Genomic DNA, 19,365 nt, shown 5'->3' with positions numbered 1-19,365 from the left:
CGTGTGTACTTCTCTGTAAATGCTAAAATGCCCTTGCTGTCCTCTCCTCTGGACTTTGCCTACCACTGTGTGAGAGGGCCCAGCCTCCAGGCCTCTGGGCCAACCTGGTGCCATTTCACAAAGCTGAGTTCAGTGACCTCTGGCTCCTTGGAGAGCTGGTCTGCAGTCAATAGGGCCTCTGGGATGGTCCTCCTCCCAGAGTGGAATTCCAAGGTCAAAATCAGAGGGCTGGTCCCGTCTTAGTTACAGGAAAGACCAGAAGCACACATAGGAGAAGGATATTGTTTTGCAAGGGAGTCAATGTTACACAGCTACAATGTTAACAAAGTAAGTGGTACTTTGTTAGCAGAGGGGGACTGGAAGTTGGGAGAAGTAGACAGCACGGTCATGAGGGTCTGCACTGGAAAGGCATGGATGAGTTAGAGGTTTGGAGTTCGAGGGACAGTGATGAGAAAGAGTGGACCATCCTACTTAGTAACCGAGAAACTCTCAAGTTCTAAGGAGCAGGAAGTCCCCTTCAGACAAAATTAACACAAGAGCTTGAGCCAAGGTGACCAGGAGAAGAACAGTTAGAGGAATGGACATGGGAGAGTCTGAGGGAAAGTTGTTTTGGGAGGAAGATAAGGAGCCTGAGCTGCTACCAGAAGCCCATGAGGATATACCCTACAGACTGTTGGAAATGACAGCCTGAGCTGAAGACTGAGCTTCAGGCTGATTCTCCATATATATGGTGAGTGCACACTGGGTTCAAATTCCAGCTGTGCCTTTCATGAGCTGCGTGACCTTGATTGGAAATTTGATGTCTCTGTGCCTTAGGTTTCCCCATCTATAAAGATGGGTATAATAACATCTATCTCCATAGAGCTGCTATAAGGGTTAAATGAGGTAATACATATGAAGCACTTAAGCAATGCCTGGTACATAGTAACTGCTCAATAAATGTTAGGTACTATTATTACCATGATTATTTTGTAGTCGTCCTTACAAAGGTCCCACCTAAAGTCATGGGACCAAAAGACAGTGGTCTGGAGATCGAGCCTTGAAGGAGGTGTACATTAAAGCATTATATTTACATCATGTTCATTTTTTTCTTCCAAGATTCCTTCTTTGAACGTGAACTTCCAGGCTTGGTTCCTGGGGTGTGTGTGAAAAATCTGGTGAAGATTTTTGATACCTACAGCAGACCAGCTGTGGACCGTCTTAACATTACCTTCTATGAGAACCAGATCACGGCATTCTTAGGTCACAATGGAGCAGGAAAGACCACCACCTTGTGAGTTTTCAGGCAAAGAGCCTGGATTGCTCTTCTGTCCTATCATTTTCTGGCCCTGTTCTGCCTCATTAGCTGCAGTCTACTCTTTTCCATCGAGTGTTAGTGACAAAAATGTACTATGTATTGGTGTCTGAATAATATGTAAAGCACACCGCAGTATTCAGAGCTCATTCATGTATGTTGTTTTATTTGATCCTCACAAGAAGTGGGAGAGGGAGTTGAAGTGAGTTTACTGCCCTCTTTGTGTGCTGGGAAAGTGGACATCTAGGGAGTTGAACTGACTTCCTGGGGTCATCGACTTGAGGGCAAGAGGCAGGTTTTTTCAGCTGTCTGGCCTCTCACACTGTAAACGTGTCCGTACATCCCACCCTCTCCAGAGTTACCACCATCAGTGATGGTGCTGAAGTCACGGCCATCACCATCCCGTGCCCTGGTTCCACAGAGAACTACTTATTTTCAAAGAGGATTCTTTACCTACCTGTTTTGGAGAAAGTAAAAAGGGTGTGCTCGGTAGAGGGCCCTGGTGAGGGAACACGGGGCAACTGAAGATCAAGTTCGGGCTGAAAGGTCTGGAAGCTTCCCTAGCTTTTTAAGGGCCCAGAGCGCCATCTGCTGAAAAGAAGAACATGGCTAGCTAAGGTGTCCTAAGGAGCGGCAGAGGCAGCCCTCTCAAGGGGCAGGGAAATCCTGCGTTACACGGTCTTCAAGTCCTATGACCTCTTCCAGAGCGCCAGGAAGGAACAGCAGTATACACCCTACGCTGGAATGTTCTCTGAGGGAGGAATGTGGGGCTGGTGCCATTACATTTGGTTCTGTTTCCCTCTAGCGGTTGATCAACAGAGATTTCAGCTTCTAACTACAAGTTCAGGTAACCCGAGATTGTATCTGAACTCACTCAGGGAGGGAGCTGGCTGGGCCAGACAGCACTAAATTCAACTGACTGCTCACCTTGTTGACTCATACGGTCAGAAGGCCCAGACCACCACCCAAGACCTCGGGTCTTCTCACAGCGAACACAGTACTGCTTCAACTCCTCAAATGCCACTTCCCCTGGGGCCTGAAACACACAGTTCAGTAAGAACAGTCCTAATACTTTCGAGTTTTACTTTATGCTGGCCTGGCACAGTTCTAAGTGCTTTACAAGTATAAACTCATTAAACCCTCACAACAAACCCATGAGGTGTGGGCACCATTATTTCCCATTTTACAAAAAAAAAAAAAAAAAAAGCCGAAGTGGATATTGAGCTTTTTGTTTTGAATCCAGAAATGATATTGTTGGTGGTAATTCCTCTGCCTGCCTTCAATCACTTCATCAACAAATACGTATTGAAGGACTGAGCTGTCATTAAGACCCCTCCCCTATGCTTCATAATCATTATACCAGGCACTGTACTGACCTATGCTCTGCACACCTTCCACTGAGCCCTACAGCACCAGGCTGTGATTACTGAGCCAGACAGGGTTCTTCCGTAGGGAATTTTGGGCTGCTGGGAACCCTGAGGACCCATCAGGGCCTGCCTGGGGCCCTAGGAATTAAAGAGAAGCAGAGAGGGCAGATGTGGACATCCGCAGTAGGGGCTGGATATACACACTGCATCTAAGGCCTGTCTGGGAAATTGTTGGTCCCCACAGCTGATCGTGGTTTGGGTTCAACTGAGAGTCAAGGCAGAAGTCACTGTGAGAGTCCTCAGCAACTCTGGAGTCTGGGGCTGGCAAAGGTCATCTTTTCCGCCACTGACTCCTGCATTTGGCAGGTCAATCCTGACGGGTCTGTTGCCACCGACATCAGGGACAGTGCTCATTGGGGGAAAGGACATTGAAACCAGTCTGGATGAAGTCCGGCAGAGTCTTGGCATGTGTCCGCAGCACAACATCCTGTTCCACCAGTAAGTAGAACAGGAACTGAGACCCTCTCCATTCCTTATTCCCACCCTGCCCCCTACCAACACACATGTTCTCTAGGCCTGAGCTCAAGGATGCCAGTATGGGGGCCAGGAGGTAGTATTCTTGTTTGCTTTCCCCCTGTTCAAGGTCCTTGGTCATGTTTGCTATGAGAAGTGTCCTTCAGAAAGTCGGACTATGCCTCTGGCACTGGGAGTAGAGGTCTACCTCCTCAGAAGAGTAATGCATCCCACTCTCTGACAGATGCCCCTCACTCACCCTGAAATATTCCTTCTCAGGGAACAAGAGAGGAGACCATTGTTCCTTTTTCTCTCTTAAGCCAGGCACTAAAAACTGACTTTTTAGGAGGCTTTTCAGTTGCTTTTCCCCCAAACTTCTATTTATGATTTAAAAGGTGATATATGGGGTGCCTGGGTGGCTTTGTCAGTTAAACATCTGCCTTTGGCTCCAGTCATGATCCTGGAGTCCTAAAATTGAGCCCTGCATCAGGCTCCCTGCTCAGCGGGAGGCCTCTGCTCCCTCTCCCACTCCCTTTGTTCGTGTTCCCTCTCTCACTGTCTCTGTCTCTGTCAAATAAATGGCTAAAAAAAAAATAGGAAAGAAAGAAAAGAAAAGAAGGGAGGAAATACAGATTAAAAGAAGAAAATAGAAGTCACCTGTCATTTCACCATCCAGAGATAACCATGGTTCACACCTTGGTATATGATTTTTCAGAACTTTCTCCTATGCGTGTATACATATATTATTTAACATTACAAAGGAGAGTAAAGCTCTGCATATGATTTTGTAATCAGCCATTTTTAATGCAATTGTGTTTTTTTCACTCAAGATATGAGCATTTTCATGTTATTATATATTCTTCAATAAAATAATTCTTATGTTTATATACTACACCATTGTATTAATGTACTGTCCTCTCTTATTAGATATTTAACAGGATCTGGGCTTGGTTTGGTTTTGTATTTTTTTTAATATATTTTATTTATTTATTTGACAGAGAGAGAGAGATCACAAGTAGGCAGAGAGGCAGGCAGCAGTGGGGAAGCAGGCTCTGCCGAGCAGAGAGCCCAATGCAGGACTTGATCCCAGGACCCTGAGATCATGACCTGAGCTGCAGGCAGAGGCTTTAACCCACTGAGCCACCCAGGCATCCCTTGTTTTGTATTATTAACAACACCACAATGAACATCTTCACTGCTAAAACTTTGTGCTCATCCTTACTTATTCCTGTAAGGTGAATCATTAGAGGTAGAACTGCTGAACCCATTGCCTCTCTCACTGCCCTGTCCCCTAGCCTCACAGTGGCTGAACACATCCTGTTCTATGCCCAGCTGAAAGGGAAGTCTTGGGAGGAGGCCCAGCTGGAGATGGAAGCCATGTTGGAGGACACAGGCCTCCACCACAAGAGGAACGAAGAAGCGCAGGATCTATCAGGTGCTTGGTATTGGAAAAAGAGAGGGCTACGGATGGCAAATCCATTGTCTTCCAGGACACCGACAGAAGGGGAGGCTTCTAAGAAACCTCCTAAGAGCAGGAGCATGTCTCTAAAGTTACTCTGTGCACCTTAGAGGAACCCACCTCTGGATCATTTCCCTCATGGAACCCCACTGTCTTGTAGCAGCCTAGGCTATATTTGTTTTGATGCTCATGGGTTTGAACTAAAATGTGAGAATAGCCTTTAAATGGTCTTCTCTATTCCTGCACTTCTGCATTTCTTGCCTTTTCTGCATTTAAAGAGGCCTGCACACCACTAGGTTTTGAACACTGTATAAACATCTAAGGAGGCAGCATCAAGCTGCTTCCGGATATAAGGCACGGTCCCCTTTATGCCACCAGCCCTGGGCCTTTCTCCTCCCGTCCTCCATGGCCCTGTGACCCTGTTGCCTTGTGTCAAACTCTAGGTGGCATGCAGAGGAAGCTGTCTGTTGCCATTGCCTTTGTGGGAGGTGCCAAGGTTGTCATTCTGGATGAGCCCACCTCTGGAGTGGACCCTTACTCGCGACGCTCAATTTGGGACCTGCTCTTGAAGTATCGCTCAGGTAATGGCCACTGCTTGGTGCCCTGAGCTCTCATAGTGCCTTTGTCTGTGATCCTGGCTCTCACCATGGTGCTTTGCACCTGAGCATACTTAATAGCCATGACTACACTCTGACAGGGTGCGGCCAGTGACCTGAGTGAGCCGGAGTCCCATGGAAGCCTCCTGAAATATTTACACCAATAGAGACAGGAGGTCACTGATGGAGCAGCCTACTTCCCTAAATATTCTAAAAGGTTCTCTCAACCTGCAGCCCCTCTGCCTGGAGCAAGGTATGCAGCTCTAGGTGAAACTCCTCTTTGACTAAAAAGATGCAAGTCACATGCAGACATCCAGAAAACTCTGTGGCTGTCAGAAGGTCACTCAGGACCAGGGGTGAGGATGGCATGCACATGTCCAGTGCTCCAGAGGACTACAGCAGATAGCAGTGTCTCAGAGGGGGCCATGCTTCCCTCTCTCCCAGCACCTTCTAACCAGAGGGGGCAGGTCCAGAAAGATGGCAGGCAGAGCTCAGAGGGGCTGTGAACGTGATGGCATGGCTCAATCCCACTGTCAGTTTGCCATCCTGGCATCCTCATTACTGTTTTCTTCTAAGGACATCTCCCATTGGTTTCCAAGTATGTGTGTGTTCTTTGCAAAGACTGTAAGTGAAGTGCATAATGATCCAGAGAGTACATACATATGGCACTCAATAGATGCTGGCTGTAATAAATATGTCCCCTACACAGTGATTTATTGGAAGTGGGTCCAAAGTCAGAAGAGGGACTGTATGTGACAGTGCTTGACAGCAAGCAGGATGCTAGAAAATGTTATTATTCCAGTATTCTGGACTTTGCTGCAGAATACTCTTTTTTATTGATCCACTTCGAGTTTTCATGCCCATGTCACAGAGAGACTGTTCTACACCCTTTTCCCTCCAGCCCTGCCCGGGCCCGTCTGGTGATCCCCTGACCTCTGCCTTTGCAGGCAGAACCATTATCATGTCCACTCACCACATGGACGAGGCCGACCTCCTCGGGGACCGCATTGCCATCATCTCCCAGGGAAGGCTCTACTGCTCCGGCACCCCGCTCTTCCTGAAGAACTGCTTCGGCACGGGCTTCTACTTAACCCTGGTGCGCAAGATGAAAAACATCCAGAGCCAAAGAACAGGCTATGAGGTATGTGTGTGCCCAGGGCAAGAGCCCATGTTGGGTCCGGAGAAATGCACGAGGTAGTGATGCTATCCCTGGCATCTCTACCCCAGTCGGGCTCTAGTGGTCAGGATCAACCTCCTTGTTCCTGAAACTCTTGGCAGATTTTGAAAAATGGATATTCTGAACCCTCCCACAGAGATGCTTTACCCCACATGAAACAAGCTGAGATTACGGTACTCTAGAACGCGGCATACTCATGTGGCATGTAGCCACAGAAATGTCTCGGGCTGCAAGGTGGGATGCTGGGAATCCGAGAGTGGCTACTGAGGCCTCCTATGTTTCATTCCAAAGCTTATGTTCCCTAACTAAGCCCAAAGTCCGCTGGGAAATGAAAGCCAAGGAAAGGCGTTCTTGGGAACTCTATAACCTGAAAATGATAGAGCCAGACAATACCCATTAGCAGAGACCCCCTCAGCATTGGCAGGAGACCAGGTTTGGGTCTGGGTAGCTGAAAGGTGGAGGACTGTGTCATCACAGGCAAATTCCTTAACTGCTTGTCAGTGTTGGTTCTTTGCACACAGAAAAGGAAACCGATCAGTTCAGCTTCTGCTTGTCAGGGACATGGAGGCGATAAGTGAGAGAAAGCATTAGGAATGCCCTCTGGCCTCCTGGAGACCAGGCACCGTTCCTGGAGTGGTCAGGCTGGTTACTTTGTAGCATGACCTAGGCCTCCCGCTGCCATGATATTAGGGTCAGGCTGCCTCCAGGTTTTCCTGTCCTGGGTGGACGTCCACAGGCCAGTGGGCCTCCACAGGGTCAGAGGAGCAAAACGTCTTGCATAGGCAACCTACAGCTGTCGCAAGATAATGACGAGCCAGGGGTGCCTTTCAGGTGCTGTTGCTCTCTGTTCAAGCGACTGACGCCTGTCTGTTGTAGGGGAACTGCAGCTGTGCGTCTGAGGGTTTCTCAAGCAGGTGTCCAGCCCACATCGATGAGATAACTCCGGAACAAGTCTTGGACGGTAAGGTCCTGGGGCAGGCTCTGTCTTGGTTCTTGTTTTGTGATCATCTCTTGGTATGGTTGGGTGTGTCCTGTTGTCAAACATAATGGGAGAAAAGAGAACACTCTGTGTATCTCTCAAGCCCATGGTCATGAAGTTGCTCATCTTTCCCTTTGACCTTCTCTTCCATTCCCAAAGAGACTTTAAAGCCCTGGGCCTAAGGGCCTCCTCCCTTAATTGATGAATCCAGTCTTTGTTCACTGCTCGTCAGTGGCCCATGTTAAGCCTCCCTTCCTATGTCCTTCTGTCCTGGTTCCAAGCAGCATTACTTAAGTGTGGGGAGAAGGGCTACTGTAGGTCCCAGATGAGGCCCTCGGGTGAAGCCATAGTGACAAACGGCTCTCAGAGTGAACTTTTCCAGAGAGTCGGACTGCACAGAGTAGACAGCAAGTCACTCATCCTTGTTACACTCCTGACTTTTGCCTCAGTATCCCAACTTCCTAACAGTTCTCTCTTGAGTAAGGGTGCATTAAACCTCATCAGGGGCTCCTCCAGGAGATGTTGAAGAGGCTCTCGCTGGAAGCCCTCATCCCACAGGATCTGACCTCAGGGACCCAGAGTGCTTGCCAACAGCTCTTGCTGTCTTCCGTGAAGGCTCACTTCCATCCGACATCTGGGGTGTCTTTGCAAATGGAAGACCACACGCCCCACATCCCTAAAAAGGAGCAAAATGAGACCCGTGTACTGACCCAGGTTGATGATGCAATGGTGGAGGAACTATCTGCTTAGCAAAGAAAATACAGAGTTCTCTATTTAGCACAATTTTTTTTTTTCCTGTCTGGAGAATTTACTAACTGAAGCCTGGGGAAAGAGGAAAACTAGACACTATTTATATAACATGCTTGAAATTTGAGGGAAAATGCCCAGGCCTGCGTCACGTTCACTCTCTTACCCACTCTTTGCATGGACAGAACCTGCGGCACCCAGGAACACATCCTTTCACGTGACAGCTCTGTGTCTTTTCCCTAGTCTGCCTTGCCGTGGGTCTTTCCCCACTTGCTGAAGTTCCCTCCCAGGACAAATCTTGGTCAAGACATGGATAATTTTTAAAAACCAATACAGGAATCAAATCAAGTTGGAAACAGGGCCTGCTGGCTAGAGTAATTTTTTAAAAATATTCCTTTATTTCTAAACAAATGTCTATTTATTTATTTATTTATTTATTTTACTATAAGAGGGATGCTGTGAACCATAGGAAGGAACACAGTAGTGTTCCTTTGCAGAAGTCGAATACTAGGGGGACATTTCATAAGGGCCAAAAGCCATAACTCCCCCACCCAGGTACAGCAGCTAGTTTCATTTTTGACTCACTCCCTCATGCCTCATGCCCCAAATAAGAGAAAGAAGATCATTCTGCTCCCCAGTTAGTTCCTCTTAAGGCTTTTCCCTCTCACACAACTGTCCACCACACACACGGAGACCTCCCTGCCAGGCACTACAAGCCTGCTGCCCTCCAGGACTCCCTCTGGAAGGCTGACACACACGACTAAGACACAATTCCTGGGAATCCAGCAGCTTCAGCTCCATTTCCTTCCTCAGAGAACAATGCGCATGACCCCCGGAGAGCTGTTTAGGGCAAAGCTGCTTCCTCACACAAGGAGCCCTCCAGCCCCTGTGTGAAGTCATCCCAGAGCTAAAGACAATTGAGTCCTCTTTGTAAATCTGACATAAAACCAGCCTTCCAGTCCAGTTAGACAGAAGGACATGGATTGAAAGCCATGAAATCCCTCCACATGGGTCACTTTTAAAACAAAGGAAGCAAAGAACCCACCACATGGCCTTAATTGAGAGGACTGCTTGGCAGAAATGCATGAGACCTGGGTTCTGAGTCCCTAGAATCTCCCTTTGACCTGCTTCTCAAGATAATAGGGAACTGTCTCTTCACATACAAGCTTTAAAATTTTTTAACTAGATTTTTAATTTCAAAGTAATACATACTTGTGCATACAAATAAAAATTCTGACTGTATGAGTGTGTCGGGTAAATACTTGTTACTGGACATTTCCTCGTGCCCCACATTGTACACCCCACACTCCATCCCCCCCACTCCAGTCTGACACCACAGCTTCCTGCTCCCCTTCGTTTCCTGGATCAGGGTGTTAAGGTTGGTTACTTTGTTAGTTAGAACAGGCAGGTGCAGTCTCAAGGGAAACGGCTTATTCCTTCGAAGAATTAGACCAAGCACTGGTGTGTGATTTAGGAAGGCGAGTTCTTCTCCGTCTTGGGCACCAATCCCAGGTATGCATCTCGGGCAAGTGACCTATAGCTTGGACCAGACAAGGAAAATGAAAGCAACTTTGACTTAACCTTCAAGCCTGTGTTGAATTAAAATGAGCAACAATAATGATAAGAACTTTCTTACTAGATATGATGTTTATGATTAGGGTAGCAGCTAATATTTACCTAGGCACCAGACATGTTATTCCAAGTGCTATGTGGGTATTAACTCATCCAGTCCTCATAAATAATAAATAACAGTAAAGTGAGTGGGTGCCAGTTTTCCCCTTTGAACCGATTTAAAAAACAAAACTGCTTGATGTTACATAGTTTGCAAGGGACAGAACATTTGATTGCACAAAGGAGAAAACTAGCAGAGGAGCATTGCATGACCTCCCCAAGTTTCCCTGACTGGTTAAGTGGGGAGTGCTGTGGCTTCCCTTTCCCTCTCTCTCTCAGTGCCCTTCACAGGGCCAAATAAGCCAAAACAGAAGGGAGGCAGCATTATTCCTCTGGAGGAGTCACTACTGAGGAATGAAATGCTCCTTCCTCAAATGGGAAGTGGAAGAAAGTAGGGGATGTGAGCAAGCTCGCAGTCTCACAGGTTCAGTTCTGGAAGACAGAGTTGATGTCAGTCTCTCTCTCTCTCTCTCTCTCTCTTTTTTTTTGTCCTAGGAGATGTGAATGAGCTGATGGATATGATACAACACCATGTTCCAGAGGCAAAGCTGGTGGAATGCATTGGTCAAGAACTTATCTTCCTTCTTCCAAATAAGAATTTCAAGCAGAGAGCATATGCCAGCCTTTTCAGAGAGCTAGAGGACACACTAGCCGACCTGGGGCTCAGCAGTTTTGGAATTTCTGACACTCCCCTGGAAGAGGTAAGACAGAGATCCCAGCTGGCTTCCATCAGGAAGCAGAAAAGGAGCTTCTTTGCAGAAGTCCAATACTAGGGGGACGTTTCATAAGGGCCAAAAGCCATAACTCTCCCACCCAGGTACAGCAGCTAGTTTCATTTTTGACTCACTCTCTCATGCCTCTGTCCATACAGAAACAGATTTCACGTGGCTGAGGTCCCTGTGTGCATATACTTTTGTATTGCCAGAAGACCATGTTCTTAGATAAATCACAACATATTTTCCTTCCATTAGGAAGTAGTACCCAACAAAACTGAGCTAGGGTTAGATTTTTTTCTGAGAATGGAATGCCTAAACCAAATGTTCTCTTTTTCCTTTTTTGACAGATTTTTCTGAAGGTCACGGAGGATTCTGATTCAGGACCTCTGTTTGCTGGTATGGGTCCAGAGTGTGTTCCCTCACCATACTCCCCAAGCTCTGTATTGAAAATCAAAGGAAAATTTTATGAAAAACAAAGCAGGAAATTCTCGTCCATTGTATTTAACTGACCCCCCAATATCATACATTTTGCATTCTTAGTTCCTTTTAAGGACAGAGGAATGACAAGTGGAATTAGATCTGGGTAGAAAGACTCCAGGTGAATCAGGATTCTTAAGGAGGTCAGGCTGGGAGCTTCACCACCCCGAAGCTTCTCATCCCACTTTCGGGTCTCCAATACCTGCCACCTCACTGTCCTCATCTACTCCTCTTATCTCCACCAGGCCTCTGATCCACTCCTGTCTGCATGAGTGACAGCCCACAGAGTCCCTAGAGATAATGGTGACAGTGAATACAACCCAGATGCCAGCTGGAATCTTCTGGCCTCTTTGAGAAAGAGATAAAATTATTCTGAACCTTCCTTTAGTGCCCTATGGAAACTTGCCACTGTGGAAGTCATAACTTCTGTGGATTTGGGGGTCTCTCTTCTACACGTGTGAGCCCGGGCACCAACTAGCCCTGTGATTTCTACCAAAACCCCAGAGGCACACAAAGCATTCATGAGTGAGTTTACTCTGAAGCATAGGGTATAGGGAGAGGGACATATAGGCGGGATTACCTGCCATGACACAGGCCACTTCTGATAGAATAAAAGGCATCCACCCACACTGATAAAATCCTCTGTCTGGCTCCTCGCTCTCCATTCTGTTTTCCTCTCTCCTGTTCACGGGCAAAGCTGCATGCCATTCTCCTTCGATGCCCTGGGCTCCTGCTACTGGTTACCTTTTTCTACCCAGTATAGTAACATCATAGTATTTTCCTGTGCAAAGACCATTTCCTCCCTGTGAAGTTTCTGATGCCAACTCTTAAGATATATGGTTTTCATCTTGCTTCATAAGTGGTCCCAGATGTCTGTTTAGCAGCTATGCCTAGAACTACCAGTGGTCAAATACAGCAGCCCAAATGTGCTGCCTGGCCCAGATGAGTCGTGTGGTGGCCAGAAGAAGCAGGAATCCTGACAGAGTTGGGAGGGAAGGGCAGTCTGCCGGAGAGGGCAGGGGCAACTCACCATGGGACCCAGGTGTTCTTTCCAGCTTTAAAGACACAGAAATGGAATTTTCCCAGGTCACCCAAAGACGAAGGCTTACATTAACCAAGATGAGGATGAAAATATACAAATTTATATCAGAAGCTGTGATGTTTTCAAGAGTTGGGGCTTTCATCAGCCCCAAATACTCCTTAATAGTTAGATCTTCTCAGGTGAAGAGAAATTGGACATCAGAAGACTGGTCAGCCTGGGCATAGAGTAGGGTGTTCCAAAGAAGCCTGCAGGGATTGAGGTTAAGAGTGTAGCCTCTAGAGTAAGAGAGAGCTCCACAATTGGCTCCACAATCTGCAGAGTAGCTCTGGATAAATGCTTAGCATATTTGCACCTCAGATCCCTCATCTGCAAAATGGGGCAAATGATAGTACCCAACTTTTAGGATTATTCAGTTGAATGAGTTAATATGTGCCAAGTTTTAACACAGTATGTGATTTCTGATTAAGATTAAGCAACATCCTAATTTACAAATCATCTTTTACTTCAAAAATTTTAGCCCTTGATAGTTCATAGAGCATGTAACATGTATTGTTTTGATTGTCACTATAATTGCATGAGGCCGCTAAGACAGGGGTTGGCCCCATCTGGGGGAAACTGAGCTCACACAGATTGGATAACTTGCTTTAAAGTCAAACAGGCTTCTGAGTCTTACTCCCTGGCTTTAGCTCTCAAACTAGGACCAAGTCCACACTCTCACTGCCTCCCATTTTTCAGATGGATAAATGCATGTTTTATTTGGCTCAGTTTTAGAGGATGACATTTTCTGATCTTATCTCCAAAATCTGAAGGAACTTGTAGCTATCTATTGGGGTACCAAGTTTCAAGGTACCAAAAGATTCAGTGTGGCCTCTAAAGGTGTGGCTCACAGCCACTGACCACTAGAGGGCAGCAGGAAGCCAGGAACAAATAGGGTTCTAACTGCCCTCCACTGGCACCCTCAGCTCTTGCCTCCACAGTGGTCTCCAGTCTGGATGGGCCATCAGAGAGCAAAGCTCATGGGATCCTACCAGAAGAAGGGCCAACCACAGCACACAACACATCTGAGCTCACGGGGCACCTTAGTGACTCTGTCAGTTAAGCACCCAACTCTTGGTTTCATCTGGGGTGATGATCTCACAGTAGTGTGATCTATAGCCCTGCATTGGGCTGCCTACTTAGCAGGGAGTCTGCTTCTTCTCTCCCTCACCTTCTTCCCCTCTTCTGCTCGTACTCTTTCACTCTCTCTTTAAAATAAATCCATCTTGGGGCACCTGGTGGCTCAGTTGGTTAAGCGACTGCCTTCAGCCCAGGTCATGATCCTGGAGTCCCAGGATCGAGTCCCAAGTCGGCCTCCCTGCTCAGCAGGGAGGCTGCTTCTCCCTCTGACCCTACCCCCTCTCATGCTCTCTCTCTGTCGAATAAATAAATAAAATCTTACCAAAAAATAAAATAAATCTTAAAAAAAAAAAAATCTGACCCCAGATTAGGGAAAGGAGGCAGGAACACTGGGGCTCTGGCACTAGATCGTGAGTGAGCCTGAGGAAGCCAGGTTGAGGCATTGCAGGAGTCGATGAGTGTTAAGTGGAAGGATGACTGGGCTGACCCAACTCCCTTTGCAGCTGCCCTTGTGCTGGAGAACTTTAGGACAGGTTAGGAAAGCAGCTAGAGACCAACCAGCGGTCCTCTAGGCTCTCCCTCTATGTCCAACAACACTTTCTACAAAATTAACATTAATCAGTGATGATGAACTATAGCTTCAACATAACTAATGACTTGCAGTGAGTAGTTCTTAAAGCATATTTACATATTAGCTCGTTTAATCCTCATAACAATTCTGTGAAATGTTTTTATTTTCATTTTACAGAGGAGAAACCTTGGATTCAGACAGTCCAATTTATGCATCTAGTAAGAGTCAGGATTCAAACCCAGGTCACCTAACTCTTAGCCTTTCCACCACTTCTCAGTGGCCTCTAAGAATTTAGAAAAAAAAGAAAATCAATTCTGACTTTTACTTAAGTCCACAGTTTACACATGAATATATTTTGCTGTTTAAAAATTCAAATAATACCAAAAAAAGGCTAAAATCACCCTCCTCCTTCATCCCCACCCCTTATCCAACTCTCCCCCTGCAGTGGTAACTTCTATTAATAGTTGGTAGGTGTTCCATGAGAGCTTTGTTCTTATATCTGTATGTGTTTATATGTGTATAACATATAATTTGTTATATGTGATATACGTGCTCTCTAACACGAATGTGATCTTATTACACATATTGCTCTGAAGTGTTGATTTTTTTTTTTTACTTGGCTATATGTTTTAGACCTCTCTGTCAATGCATTTATATGGCATTCTCTTTAGCTACTGTAGAGAATTTTTAAAGGATTTCAGGTAATTCTGTCTATGGATGATTTACACTAAAAAATAGAATTGTCATTTTATTTTTATTTATTTATTTTCTTTTTAGTAGGCTCCACACCCAATGTGGGGCTTAAACTCATGACCCCTGAATTTAAGAGTCATAGGCTCTGCTGACTAAGCCAGCTAGGTGCCCCCCAAAATAGAATGTTTAAAAGCATATTAACAGACCTGGCCTGATACTTTGTTGCTAATTTAAATGAAAGGGAAAACCAGAGCAGTAAGAAAATAAAGAGCACATGAAAGCCATAACCTGCAAGTAATTTTCTAAATTTATTAATTCAATCTTCCAAATCAGGTGGCACTCAACAGAAAAGAGAAAACGTCAGCCTCCAACACCCCTGGCTGGGTCCCAGAGATAAGACCAGACAGATTCCCCAGGGCTCAGATGGCTGCTCTTCGGAGCCAGCTCCTCCCCAGGGGGGCCGGCCCTCCTCGGAGCCTGAGCCTGAGCACCGCAGCCGGCTCAACACAGGGGCGCCCCTGCTCCTCCAACATGTGCAGGCGTTACTGATCAAGCGGTTCCACCACACTGTGCGCAGCCACAAGGACTTCCTGGCCCAGGTATTACTGTCGGTCCTTGCCTGCGCTTGGCTGCCTGCCCTCTCCTGACCTTCCCTCCTCTCCTGGGCTTTCTCCTGTTGGAGCTTCAAACAGGGATGGGCACTTTCTTTAGGTCTTGTCGGCTTTGCTTGCTCCTTGCCACCTTGATTTCAATTCTTAGTAACATAAAGATTCTTCGTGTTTGGCCTGCTTAGAGAAAATAATAGTGAATATATATAAAGACTGTTTTCATTTCTACAGTGAAGGATAAAGTCATATTTGCATTCATTTTTGCTATGACCCTACATGACCCTACATATCAACGTCATTGGCCTTCTTTTTTCTTTTTACTCTCTTCTTAAATTAACTTCTTAATTTTAACTCCAGTATTATTAACCCACAGTGTTATATTAGTTTCAGGTGTACAATACGGGGAGTGATTTCTGCAGTTCTGTATGTGACTCAGTGCTCATCATGACCAGCACACTCCTCTGTTTCACTCCCCACTTTGGTAACCATCACCTTGTTCTTATAGTTAAGAATCTGTTTCTTGGTTTGTCTCTTTCTCTCTTTTTCTTCCCTTGGCTCAGTTGTTTTGTTTCTTAAATTCCACATATGAGTGAAATCATATGGTATTTGTCTTTTACTTATTTCACTTAGCATAATACTCTTTAGCTCCATCCATGTCATTGCAAATGGCAAGATATCATTCTTTTTTATGACTGAGTAATATTCTATTATATATGTCTCATGTCTTCTTTATCCATTCATCTACCCTTGGACACTTGGGCAACTTCCATAGTTTGGATATTGTAAATAATACTGCACTAAATACAGGGGGACATGTGTCCCTTTAAATTAGTGTTTTTGTATTTTGGGGGTAAATATACAGTTCTGCAATTACTGGATCATAGGATAGTTCTATTTTTATTTTTTTTTAAGGAATCTCCAGACTGTTTTCCATAGACGCTGCACCAGTTTGCATCCCCACCAAGGACTCCTTTTCCTCTACATCCTTGCCAACACCTGTTTCTTGTGTTTTTGATTGTAGCCATCTGACAGGTATGAGGTGATATCTCACTGGGGTTTTGATTTGCATTTCTCTGATGATGAGTGCTGTTGAGCATCTTTTCATGTGTCTGTTGGCCATCTGTCTTCTTTGGAGAAATGTCTTTCCTGTCTTCCACCCATTTTTAAATTGAATTACTTGTTTTGGGGGTGTTGAGTTGTACCAGTTCTTTATATATTTTGAATTCTAACCTCTATCAGATATGTCACTTGCAAATATCTTCTCCCACTCCGTAGGTTACCTTTTAGTTTTGTTGATTACTTCCTTTGCTGTGTAAAAGCATTTTATTCTGATGTAGGTTCAATAGTTCTTTATTTTTGTTTTTATCTCCCTTACTTCAGGAGACATAACTAGAAAAATGTTGCTATGGCCAATGTCAGAGAAATTACTTCCTGTGCTCTCTTCTAGGATTTTTATGGTGTCAGTTCCCACATTTAGGTGTCTTATCCATTTTGAGTTATATCTGTGCATGGTGTAAAAAAGTGGTCCACTGTCATTCTTTTGCATGTAGCAGTATAGTTTTCCTAGCACCATTTTTTGAAGAGACTGTCTCTTTCCCACGGCTTATTCTTTCCTCTTTTGTCAAAGATTAATTGAGGGTTTATTTCTGGGCTCTCCATTGTGGTCTAATGATTTATTTTTCTGTTTTTGTGACAGTACCGTACTGTTTTGATTACTACAGTTTTGTAACATAACTTAAAGTCTGGAATTGTGATGCCTGCAGTTTTGTTTTTCTTTTTCAAAATTGCTTTGGCTATTCATGGTCTTTTGTGGTTCCATACAAATTTTAGGATTGTTTGTTCTAGCTCTGTGAAAAATGCTGTTGGTATTTTGATAGGAATTGCATTCAACCTATAGATAGTTTTTGGCACTCTTTTTTAAAAAATATTTTTTAATTTTTTTAAATTTTTTTTATTCAGATGCAGAAACCAACAGACACAGTTCACTTCTGGCTGAACATTGATTGGCTACCTCAATGCTCAGTGTTGGCCTACTTCATTCATTCTTCAGTGGCTGCCAGAACAGTCTGTTTTCTCCTTTGCATGTCTTCTCTTATAATGTTCCCCAGAAAACTGACCTTCTGCAAGATAAATGCTTAGAAGAATGAGAGTGTGTGTGTTGTTGGGGGGGTTGTCTTTTGGCATACCACAGCTCACATTGCCGTGTTTATTTTCCGACAGATTGTCCTTCCAGCCACTTTTGTGTTTTTGGCTCTGATGCTTTCCCTCGTCGTCCCTCCCTTTGGTGAATATCCGGCTTTGACCCTTCACCCCTGGATGTATGGGCAGCAGTACACGTTCTTCAGGTCTGTAGACTCATCCCTAAAAGTTATCATTCACCCCATGGGTTGTGGGGCTCTCAGGTCAGCCTGCTTGGAGGGACCTTCCCCTTTCCACAGCAACCAATGTGGTAGGGGGCCTGGACTGCCCTCCAAAAGGAAGTTAATGTACCTGTCACTTGGGAAGAGTGACCCCAAGTGGACAACGGGGACTGCCAGGTGTAAGGAAAGAAAAAGTAAAGGTTGGATGAGTAGGTCGAACTCCATCCTTTTGAGGCGCAGCCATGATACGACAGCAGATCGCCAGGACTGTGGGAGCAGCACCCTCCCTTCCCAGCCCCCTACAGCCACCCTAGGCAGCGTTCTGTGGCTTGCATTCATGCCCAGCATGGAGCCGCTGTTCCGTGCACGTCTGTCAAGTTGCATGTTAGCTGCTTTGTCCCTTTGTCCCAGTCATGCATCTGTCAAGTGAGCCCCTCTCACTCTGTCTAGTTTGGACCAGCCAGGCAGTGAGCAGCTGGCAGCACTTGCAGACATCCTCCTGAACAAGCCGGGCTTTGGCAACCGCTGCCTGAAGGAAGAGTGGCTTCCGTAAGTCCCTGCGAGCCCCTGTCCTCCCATCAACGACTGCCCCAGGGGAGCCCTGAGGGTGGGGTCCCAGGCTGGCAGGTCAGGAGAGGTCCCATCTCCATCCTGCTCTCTGTTACACAGGTGCTTCCTCATCCCTGACCTTCACCCACCTCTCCTTCAACACCCAGTGCAAGGGTGTCTCCACCTCTTAGGAATCCCCTGCATCACTGGGCAGCTCTGTATTTCTAGAACTCCCAATATAGAAAGTTCCGTACTAAGTTGACATATGCTTCCCACAGTGTATTTGAAAGGAATCTGAACAGGGAAAGGAGGGAGATGGGGGATGTGCAATTGTTTAACTGGACCTAGAATGGCATTAATTACATAACTTTCAATTGCTGTAAGTACAGAGACGAGAGTTACAGAGGACAATTGAAGTCCAAGAATCCTTAAATTTCAGTATAATTGTAATGGCTTCTCTCATTCCGTAGTTTTCAGAGCTGTAGGTAAGGACCCAAACAGACACAGCTCCAGCTCCTCTTTTATTTGTTCTGTTTCTCAACAGCTAGAGGTACCAGGAGGAAGAAGGGAGATAAAACAGTCCACAAAGTAGATAGTTATTGCCCAGCCCCACGCCTAGTCAATCAACAAAATTCTGGTCTTGAGTTTTTTTGAGCAGAAACTAACTTCCAAGAATAGAAGAAGAAAATATGTGGGTCTGCAGAGATAGAGGAAAGGCTAAGGAGAAGGTTGGGCACTATTTCTCATTTTTAGGGATTTTTATCAACTGGAGCTACTTGTGAAATATTTTCTTGCCTTCCATGAGGGAGTACCCCTGTGTCAATTCAACCCCCTGGAAGACTCCTTCTGTGTCCCCGAACATCACCCACCTGTTCCAGAAGCAGAAATGGACGCCAGAGGACCCCTCGCCCTCCTGCATGTGCAGCACCAGAGAGAAGCTCACCATGCTCCCTGAGTGCCCTGAGGGCGCAGGGGGGCTCCCACCCCCTCAGGTACCTCGACCCTCCATGGGAAGCCAGTGGCCCCGAGTCTGCCCATGACAGCAGGGATTGGGGAAAATGCACTGTGCCTCCTGAGTTTCTAGCTGACTAACATTTCAAACTGAGAGCTGAGGGAGGACCCAGAGGAGTCCTCAGGTCCTCTCAGAGGGGCATGCTTAAAGGCACTGTCTCAACTAGTTACTCCATTTTCCACCAGGCACTCCCTCTTCAGTCTAATAAAAATAAATAAATAAATAAATAAATAAATTTTTAAAAAGCAAGTTTAAACATTAAAAAATATACTAGTCAGGTTGCCTGGGTGGCTCAGGTCATGATCCCAGGATCCTAGGATCAAGTCTTGCATTGGACTCCCTGCTCAGCGAGGAACCTGCTTCTCCCTCTGCCAGCCACTCCCCCTGCTAGTGCTTTCTCTCTCTCTGACAAATAAAT

At 45.8% G+C, this 19,365-nt stretch overlaps 1 protein-coding gene across 1 annotated transcript in view; it reads left to right on the top strand.

Annotated features, from left to right (window-relative positions):
- The window catches only part of ABCA4 (ATP binding cassette subfamily A member 4), a 124,117-nt gene that overhangs the window by 68,264 nt on the left and 36,488 nt on the right, over positions 1-19,365 (top strand). The window contains exons 19-30 of the mRNA XM_044238716.1: positions 1,099-1,273; positions 3,028-3,159; positions 4,470-4,609; positions 5,077-5,214; positions 6,177-6,370; positions 7,283-7,367; positions 10,299-10,504; positions 10,867-10,915; positions 14,752-15,017; positions 17,247-17,371; positions 17,837-17,935; positions 18,741-18,927. Of these exons, the coding sequence (XP_044094651.1) occupies positions 1,099-1,273; positions 3,028-3,159; positions 4,470-4,609; positions 5,077-5,214; positions 6,177-6,370; positions 7,283-7,367; positions 10,299-10,504; positions 10,867-10,915; positions 14,752-15,017; positions 17,247-17,371; positions 17,837-17,935; positions 18,741-18,927 (1,796 nt within the window). The remainder of the gene's footprint in view (positions 1-1,098; positions 1,274-3,027; positions 3,160-4,469; positions 4,610-5,076; positions 5,215-6,176; positions 6,371-7,282; positions 7,368-10,298; positions 10,505-10,866; positions 10,916-14,751; positions 15,018-17,246; positions 17,372-17,836; positions 17,936-18,740; positions 18,928-19,365) is intronic.

This window comes from Neovison vison, chromosome 2 (assembly GCF_020171115.1).
Source record: "Neovison vison isolate M4711 chromosome 2, ASM_NN_V1, whole genome shotgun sequence".
In the NCBI taxonomy this organism is placed as follows: Eukaryota; Metazoa; Chordata; class Mammalia; order Carnivora; family Mustelidae; genus Neogale; species Neogale vison.
The sequence above is the reverse complement of the archived record's forward strand: the minus strand, read 5'-3'. Positions and strand labels throughout refer to the sequence as shown.